Source organism: Monosiga brevicollis, genomic scaffold (assembly GCF_000002865.3).
Source record: "Monosiga brevicollis MX1 MONBRscaffold_40 genomic scaffold, whole genome shotgun sequence".
NCBI classification, from domain to species: domain Eukaryota; class Choanoflagellata; order Craspedida; family Salpingoecidae; genus Monosiga; species Monosiga brevicollis.
Genome location: NW_001865077.1, coordinates 78,711 through 87,899, shown reverse-complemented (window position 1 = coordinate 87,899; position 9,189 = coordinate 78,711). Strand labels below are relative to the sequence as shown.

The window sequence follows — 9,189 nt, the reverse complement described above, 5'->3', positions numbered from 1 at the left end:
CCAGGTCTCGATGCAGCCCATGCATGCTGGCGCCCAGGCCAATGACCTCAATTACGTGGCTCAGGTATCCAAAGCCGGCCCTGATGCTGATGGCATCTTGCCTCGTGACCTGCGCGCTCTCATCTCAATTTGGTGGCATCAGGCCTTGGAGCTGGGATACACCGTCAATGATGTGGATGAGGAGCAGCGAACCCCTATCATGTTTGCTGCCGCGGCTGGCGCGCGTGTAAGATACATGCTTGCACAGACGCTTTGGTCTCACCCTTGCCTGCTTCCCAGTTTTCTTTTAAAGGTTGAGCATGGTTCGCACTCACACAGAGCGGCTCCCCCCCTCGATTCATTTTTTTCCTAGGAGATGGTGGTCTTTTTATGTGACAACGCTGCAGACCTGACAGTCGCCGACATGAACGGCCTTACCGCCTTGCACTACGCCGTCAATGCTGAGCAGGCCAAGGTCGAAACGCCTGCCCCAACGTTGTCCCAACGCTTTGTGCTCGTCGTTTTATAGACGCATGAGGCTCACTCGGCCTTCATCATCCCTTCTCCTTCACATCTCTCCCTCCCTCTCTCCCATTTCCTTTCCTTGTACAGGTGGCACGCATCCTCGTTGAGCGTGGTGCCAGAGCTGATCAACAGGATGCTGAAGGCCGTACCCCGCTCCACTATTGCGTGACGAACGAGAGCTCCAAAACCCTCAAGGCCATCTGCGAAGCTGCCCTGGCCACGCACCCCGCCGGATACCTCGACGCCGTGGACGCCACCGGCATGACGCCCTTGGTCCGTGCAGCCGGCTGCCCATCGGGCCCCCGTCTCATCTTGACCACCCTCCGCCCGACCCCTGTTGCGTCGCAACCTTGGTCCTCATCCCTGTTTCCCCACATAGATGTGGTGCATCGCCCAGGGCCGAACCAAGCTTGTTCGTACCCTGCTCAAGCAAGGGGCCGACCCGCGCGTCCAAACTTCCGCCCCCGTCGTGGACGAGTCTGGCGAAGAAACTCTGGTCGCCAAATCAGCCATTGCCTTTGCCTTGGACTCGGATGATTCCGCCAATCTTCAGTGCGTCTCACCTGCTTCTTCTTGCTGCTTTGTTTTCTTGCCCCTGCGTTGACTCTGGGCGCGTTCTATTCGAATCAGCTCTTCCTGCTCCTCCCCTTACTCATTCTTGTCATGGGCCCATTAGGCTTTTGGTAGAAGCCCAGCCCGAGTTGATGGTCATGGCCGACGAGCAAGGCCGTGCACCCCTTCACGTCGTCGTGGCCGATGGTAAGGGCTTGGCAGTTGCCGCCGATGGCTTCATGCTCACGTCGCGTACTGCCCAACTTGCCGTTTCCTCATTGTGGCACACTTGTCCTGGTCCGTGACTGACTGTAGGGGATGGCACCAAGACGGAGCTCCTCCTGACACTTGGTTGCGACCCTAACCTGGTTGATCAGAGCGGGCGGTCAGCCTTGCATTGGGCCGCCGCCTCAGGCCATGTGGATCTCACGGGTTATCTCATGCAAATCGGTGCCAACGAAACGCTGGCTGACATGCATGGCTGCCTGGCCTTGCACTACGCGTGCCAACACGACCATGGCGCCACTCTTGTCGAACTTCTGCTGGCACATGGTCGAGGTATCAACGCCCTTGATGCACAACAACGTTCACCTCTGGCTTGGGCTGCCATGCAAAATCAGCCCATCGTGCTCCAAACCCTCTTGGCAGCCGGTGCTGATCCTCTGATCCCAGATGAAGATGTAAGCGCACCCGGATTCCTTTTTCTTCTTCTTCGCTTGACATCCTTTGATGCTTGTCGCCCAAGTCGCCCATGTTGGTCGGCCTTATTTGTGCAGCCAGGCAGTTTGCTTCAACCCTTTCGCGCCTCACTATTCGACTGGTTCGGTGCTTGTGCAATGCTAGGGGCGCGTTCCTTTGCATCTAGCTGTCTTGGCTGAAGCCATCCCCTGCATTGCAGCGCTGGGCAACAACGCCAAAGCCTTTACCGCTCAGGATGCCGCGGGCATGGTCAGTACCAACCGTGACCTTTTATCTTGCTCCCCTGCTCCCCTGCTCCTGCTCCCCTGCTCCCCTGCTCCCTGTTTCCTTTTATTGTCAGTCTTGCACAAAGACTAAGACTGTATTGCAAAGGTTTGACTCATTCTCCTGTTTGCTTTGTGTTCCCATCGCAATTGAACGCATTCCATGCGCAGACGCCGCTGCTCTCGGCCGTTGAGGGTGATTCGCTGGCTACTGCGCAAGCTGTGCTAGACGCTGGCTGCGACCCAGCTTTGGCCGTGGATGCCGAGGGTCGTAACTTGTTACATTGGGCCGCCATGCGTGACAGCCTGGATCTTTTGAACCTGGCCCTTCAGCACCTTCCCCTCGACACCCTCGACTCCTCGGGCAAAACGGCATTGATCTACGCCAGCTACCGTGGTCAGACAGAAGCCGTTCCCGTGCTCATTGCACGTGGTGCGCAAGTCAATGCTCAGGACCAAGACGGTGTCTCCGCGCTGCATTGGGCAGCACTGGGTGGCTTTACTCCTGTCGCCGAATTGCTGCTGGCCGCCGGTGCGCAAGTGAATGTGCAAGAAACGCAAGATTCTCACAGCACGCCATATGACTATGCAATGGCCAACGGCCATACCGAAACCGCCAATCTGCTCGCCCAGCATGGCGGCTGCGGGGTTGCTAGCCTGCCCGATGCCGCCTCGACGGCAACTGACAACGTTGAGCAAGCCCCGGCTTCTTCGAACAACGCGCCCGCGGCGTCCTCAGACGCCGAGGCCGCTCCTGCGATGGCTTCTGACCCTACTTCGAGTGCTAATCCGGCACCCGCATTTAAACCCGAGCCCGAACCCGAGAGTGCCGGCGCGCAAGATGAGCCGCCATCCACGCCCAAGCGTGGTTGGGGCAAACGCCGCAAGAACAAACGTGACAAGAGCAGGCGCCGGTCATCTTCCAAGGACAACGCCATTCCCGAGCCCACGGCTGAGCCCGTGCCTGTGCCTGAGCCAGCTGCTGCGTCTGTTGAACCGTCAACTCCGGCATCACCTCCTAAGCCCACGCCTGCTCGGAAGCAACAAGAACAGGAGGTGCAGGCGGCGGCAGCCAAGCGCATCCAAGCTTTTTTGCGTGGCGCTTTGGCTCGAAAGGCATACCAGCTGCTGCAGGCTCGTCGTCAAGCCGCGGTGACAACGATCCAGGCCTCGTGGCGTGTAAGTTACAGGCCGTCTCATGCCTGCTGGCCCTCACTTCGCGGGTTTGTCCGCTCGAACGAACTTTTTGTTTTTTATTTTTATTCTATTTTGTGTTTCACTATCGTATGATAGGGCTACACGGCGCGGAAAGCCTACAAGAACAAGCGCCGCAAGGCGGCTGAGCGGCGTGCGCGTGCTGAAAAGCGCGCTCAGGCCGAGGCTGAAGCCGACCGCATCGTCCAGGAGCAACGGTCAGCTGTCTTTTCTGCATCCGTCTTCTCTAGGGTATGATGCAGCATCTCATCCTCAACCCTGTCCGTCTTGTCTCACCTTTCCAGGGCTCGGGAGGCCGAGGAAGAGCGGCTGGCTGAGGAGGAGCGTCTTCAGCGAGGCCTATTGTTGGCCACTGCCAAACGCCACCGAGACACGACGCGAAACGAAAGCCAGCGCGTGGCCCAAGTTCGCATCAAAATCGAGGTATGCTCCGCCATGCCCCCACCACGTCGTGGCCTTGAGTCTTCCCGCTTGCTTTTGGACAGCAAGAATGAGCTTGGTGCTCACGTTCGCCTTGCATTGTGTATGGTGGCACACAACAGGCGGCCACGGTCATTCAGCGTGCATGGCGCCGGTGGCGACGCGGGTTTGCTGTCAAGCCGGCCCCAAGCAAAGCAGGGACCACATCATCTGCTGCAGCACATCGGCGCGGGCGCAATGACACCACGCCGCGGGTCGGTATGCCACCCTCATCCACGGCAAAAGCCCAATCACTGACCAAGCCCAAGGCGTCGGGTCGGAAAACCATGTCCAATGCACAACGTCAACACGAGGCGCAAACGGCGGCACGACGTCGCTTGATTCGCCGCCCAGTGTTTCCCAAAACCTACACCGCCGCCTCTCACTCCTGGTTGGATCAGGATCAAAACGTGGTGCCGCTTCCTGATCTGGTGCGCAACTACCGCACCATGCGCAAAAAACACCGCGGCAACATGTCCACTTGGCTGTCGACGTCGTCCGAGACACCGCCCGCTTCCACCCTCCGACGCGAGCAGCTGCGTGCGCTCAATGAATCCCTGGGCAGCAGTCGGAATAGCGAGCCACCTGCAAGTCCCACCAAGCTGTGGGCTTCACAAGGCTCCGTGACCCTTCCAGCCATTTCCTAAAACGCTCCTGGTCGTTGTGTGCTCATCATCTGATGTCGCCACGCCAAAAGCGAACGCGCCCTTTTCTTTTTCTAAAATGTTTGACAGGACTAACTGATTGATCTTCTTTTTTCTTTCTTTATTTGTTAATTATTCTTGTCGTTCCAACGTGACACACGCGTCTTGTGCGTGGTCCTTCCCTCACTCTCACGCTCACTCTTTTTTCAGGGAGGGGAGCAGGGGGCAAACTGTTTCCTGTGTTGAAGCTCCAGGCTTGATCTATTCAAGAAAAAAAAAAACCTCCGATGATAAAAATTGTGAACACGAGAGTTTTGAGCAATCGAATGGGTATCCGAGTGCAATTAACTCGACCAAGAAAAGAAATAAAAGCAGTCATTATTCGCCAGCTTGATAAAAGGAGCGAAAAAAAAAAGACAAAGTTTCCGTTCAAGAATGTGCGCTGCGCTACATATCAATGGCCTGGCTAGCTAGCCATTCGCGAGCGCGGCGTTCAGTTTCGTCTTGCAGGGCATGTCGAAGGCGGACGGCATAGGAGCCGCTATGCATGCTCAACATGAGTAGGCGGGTATATTGGGCAGCGCTGAGGACGTGGCACAGGTGAGCCATGACTGGACGGATGTCAAATGTGAGCGCAGCCTCCCAGGCTTCGCGTTCACGGGTAAAGTCCTCATCCACAGCGTCCGTTGCTGACTCAATCTGCCGCATTTCGTGGGCCAGAAATGGGCCAACAATTTCGGCGAGTACGTAAGCCACATCGGCGTTGATGGCTTCGAAAAATTGAGCATCCTCGGGCCGGGCCAGCATTCTTTGGCATAGATCAAAGACCAGCGCATACTCACGCAGGCTTGCAAGCTGGCGACCAAAGATGTGAAAATCCATAAGGTCGTGCAGCTTGGACAAAATGGGCGGGGCCTATGGTTCGGCGGGCGGGGTGTGAGCTGAGGTAGCTTGCTTGTATTCGAGAGCGAGAGAGACGGCAAAACTTGGAGGGGCGAGCGACGTACGCGTGCGCGCAGGCCGTTGAGCGGGCGAGGCTGCTGGAGGTTACCCGAGCCCATGCGAATGGTCGCAAGGACGGCGGCATCAAACAGGGTGAGGTTGCAGCGCTCCCATTTGCCGGCAAAGGGGGTGTCGTTGCGAGCGACAAAGACGTTTCGAAGGGGCATAATGTTCTTGAGACGAAGACGGGTCTGGCAACGCCAGGAAGAGAGGTCGAGGAGGGTGACTTTTAGACGTTCGACTTCAGCGGGCTCGAGCTCCTGGTGCAAGGGAAATAATGTCGGTGAGTGCAGAAGAGGCGAGGGCTACAGCGGTCCAAGCGGTGATAAGGTCCGAGCCGCACCTGAAGGGCGCGCTGAATGATGGCATTGGCGTCTTCGATAAAACCGCCCGTGATCTCGCGGAGCGCGTTGCAGACAACGCCCCGCCACCAATCACATGTAAAGGCAATAGCCAGGAGATAGTCCTGTGGAGCAAGGCGCACGCGGTGAGGGTGCCTTGGGCGACGTGACGCTGGAGAGCCCCAAGCAACACGCCAATTGCACACAACAGCCACGGGCGAGCGGTGACCAAGTCGTCGAGCAAGGAGGGATCGGCAGCACGGAGAATTCGTACATAAGTTAGCGGAATGGATTCAAGAATAATTTGAATTATCACCTGCAGTTTGTGAGGTGGGGTAGGACAAGGTACGCTGGTGAGCTGGGGGAGGGTGTGAAGGGGTCAGGGGTTTGGGGTCGTGCCGCAATGCCGACGTACGGCACGAGGGAGGATGCGATTGATATCGATAAACTTGAGTTCAAAAGCGGAGCGCTTGTGAGGGTTGCGGATGCGAGGGACGCGGACATCGAATTGAGGACCTTGGGCCAGGTTGACTTGGAAGAAGAAACGCTTGGTGGCTGGGCGGCCTTGGACCTGCCAGTAGAAGCGGGAACCGGCCCGGACGCGCCAGCGGGAGTTTTCTTCGGGCGGGACTTCTTCACCCAGGTCGGTGGAGGCACGATAGGCGTCGAGGGGGAGGTCAGCAAGGTCGTATTCCGAGACCTGAACGGCGCGAGAAACGGTGGGAACGGCGGGGCGCTGGCGGGCCTGCTGATCAGCGGCTTGGGCGGCTTGGGCGGCGGCGGCTTCATTGACCTGTGCGCGTTCGTTTCGGCGCTGATCGTTGCGAAGGCGACGCCGAGTCAAAGCCATGGCTTCTTCGCGCTTGGCCGCGGCGTCCTGGTGCATGGCATCGGTGAAGGAGCGACCGCCAAGTTCCTGCTTGAGCTTTTGGATTTCAGAGTCGAGGTCCAGGAAGGTGTTGAAATCCAGCGAATCTGGTTCTTGTTGGTCGTGATTGTGGTCATGGTCGTGGTTGTGGTTTTCTTCTTGGTTGTGGCCATGGTTATGACCATAGTCGGGGTCGGGGTCGAACTGGTCACAGCTGGAGCTGGGCTGGGAGCTTAGGGCCGAGGGTGAGCTGGCGGTGGTGGTAAGGGGTGGTGACTGTGGGGGTGTGATTGTGCCCCACATCTCGTTTGTGCCATTGAGATGGACGGGGGGTGGAGGAGCGGCAACGTTTGTGTTTGTGTTTGCGTTTGCGTGTGCATCTGCGTCGTCGGGGGTGCGGGTGCGGGATTTGGTGGCTTTTTTCTTTTTCTTCTTGCGCTTGTTGCTCGTGGTGGTGGCGGGCGTGTTGGTCGGGGAGGGCGCGGGTTGGGTCGGTGGGGGCTGGGCGGGGAGGGAGCGCTGTCGGCGGCGCTCGAGGAGTTTGAGGTTGAGTTTGCAGCGGGTGCAGGTGCGGTTGCATGGGTGACCCCCGTGATCGAGGATCCACTGGGCGAGTTCGTGGTGTGAAGCCTCAAAGGCCACGTGCAGCGGGGTGTGGCCGGCAAAGCAAGTCCCGTTGATGTTGGCGCCCATATCAATCAAACACGAGACGCAGGGGATAGAGCCCTAATAGGAAGGGGGTGGGGAAGGAAGGGGGGTGCGTGGCACGGGGATATGGATGTGAGTGAGGCGGGCCAAGGGCCCCGCGCGTTGCTGCGATGACCAAGGTGGGATCAGAAGACTGACGGTGCGGCAGCATCGATGCAGGGGCGTCTCGCCATCGTCCGAGGCGTGAATGTCCACATCGGTCATGCGCTCAGCGATGAGCTACACACACACACACACACACACACACACACACACGCGCGCGCGCGGACGGGACCCACCCGACCGAGCCAAACGCGCGGGGCACGAGTGAGTGAGGGAGAGGGTTCAATACAAAGATCATGGGGCCTGCCAATCAGCTGGGCAACGCGAGGAAGAGGGAGAGGGAGAGGTGCCAGGGCATACGGTCCAACAGCACGTACTACGAGGGTGCCAAGGTTACCCGAGGAGGCGGCAGCATGTAACGGCGTCCCGCTCATGTGAGACCGAGGTCGCGGCTCTCTCGGCGGCCGCTTGTGACTTCCACCACCACCACCACCACCACCACCACCACCACCACCATCACCATCCTCCTCTACCCCAGCAGCGCCATGCTCCTCCCATTCATCCTCCTGCTGCCCCCGACGACGTCCCCGACCTCCCCCACTGCCATCTCGACTTTGCGACGACATGACGCCCCAACGTGTGTGTGTGTGTGTGTGTGTGTGTGGGAGAGAGCGAGAGAGTGAGCGAGTGAGAGAGTGAGAGTGAGAGTGTGTGTGTGTGTGAGAACGTTTTGAAGAGAGAGAAGAGAGAGAAGAGAGAGAGAAGAGAGAGAAGAGAGAGAGAAGAGAGAGAGAAGAGAGAGAGAAAAGAGTGAGAAAAGAGAGAGAGAAAAGAGTGAGAAAAGAGAGAGAAGCGAGAGAGAAGAGACAGAGAAGAGAGAGAGAGGGAGAGAGGGAGAGAGAATGAATTGGTGAGAGAGAAGAGAGAGATTAGAGAGAGAGAGAGACATAGAGGGAGAGATTTCGAGAGAGAGAGAGAGAGATTTAGAGAGATTTAGAGAGAGAGACTGACACACATTCAAAAAGGTCAAATTCAAGATTAGGTAGTACTATTCAAGATTATGGTAGAAAAGGGAAGCAGGAGGGGAAGCGGCGGACTGACTCGTCTCTCTCTCTGTGTGTCTCTGTGTGTGTCTCTCTCTCTGTGTGTCTCTCTGTGTATCTCTGTGTGTGTGTCTCTCTCTGCGATTCTCTCTGCGTCTCTCTCTGCGTCCCTCTGTGTGTCTCTGTGTGTGTCTCTGTGTGTGTGTCTCTCTCTCTCTCTCTGTGTGTGTGTGTGTGTGTCTCTGTGTGTGTCTCTCTCTCTGTGTGTCTCTCTGCGATTCTCTCTGCGATTCTCTCTGCGATTCTCTCTGCGATTCTCTCTGCGTCTCTCTGTGTGTCTCTCTGTGTGTCTCTGTCTCTCTCTCTGTGTGTGTCTCTCTCTGTGTCTCTCTGTGTGTCTCGCTGACTCACTCTTCGTGTCTCTACAGAGGTCTCTATCTCTGTCCGTCCGTCTGTCCATCGATGCATCAGACATCTCCTCTCTCCCTCTCACTATCTATCCCTCTCCCCCCCTCTCGCTACGCCCTCTCCCTCACTCACTCCCTCTCACTCTTCTTGTCTTTCTGTGCGTTTGTGTGCGTCTGTCGGCCATCTCGTCGTCTGCTTGTTTTGCCGTCTCCGTGTCAAGGGCCGCGGCCTTCCTCTCGACTAATACATGCTAGCGGATAGACTTTCCGACACGCGTGCATCAAAGTGCTTTCCTGCCCTTTGTCAACATTCATCACCCGCATCCTTCCTTCCCTCTCCCTCTGCCCAGACCATGGGTTTTAAGTTTTTATTCGTCTCAAATTCATGGAATGGCCCGCAGATCGCAGCGCCCAGCAGTGCATGGTAGCGCATCACAATCTA

General features: G+C 57.3%; 1 protein-coding gene across 1 annotated transcript; it reads right to left on the bottom strand.

Annotated features, from left to right (window-relative positions):
- Positions 1-4,783: 4,783 nt before the first annotated feature.
- On the bottom strand, positions 4,784-8,815 carry MONBRDRAFT_29888 (uncharacterized protein; the record flags this gene model as incomplete). Its single annotated transcript, XM_001750338.1, has 8 exons — positions 4,784-5,251; positions 5,344-5,529; positions 5,682-5,804; positions 6,095-7,273; positions 7,394-7,474; positions 7,534-7,611; positions 7,890-8,345; positions 8,399-8,815. 8 exons carry the CDS (start codon positions 8,813-8,815, stop codon positions 4,784-4,786), a joined length of 2,988 nt encoding a protein of 995 aa, XP_001750390.1.
- Positions 8,816-9,189: the final 374 nt, after the last annotated feature.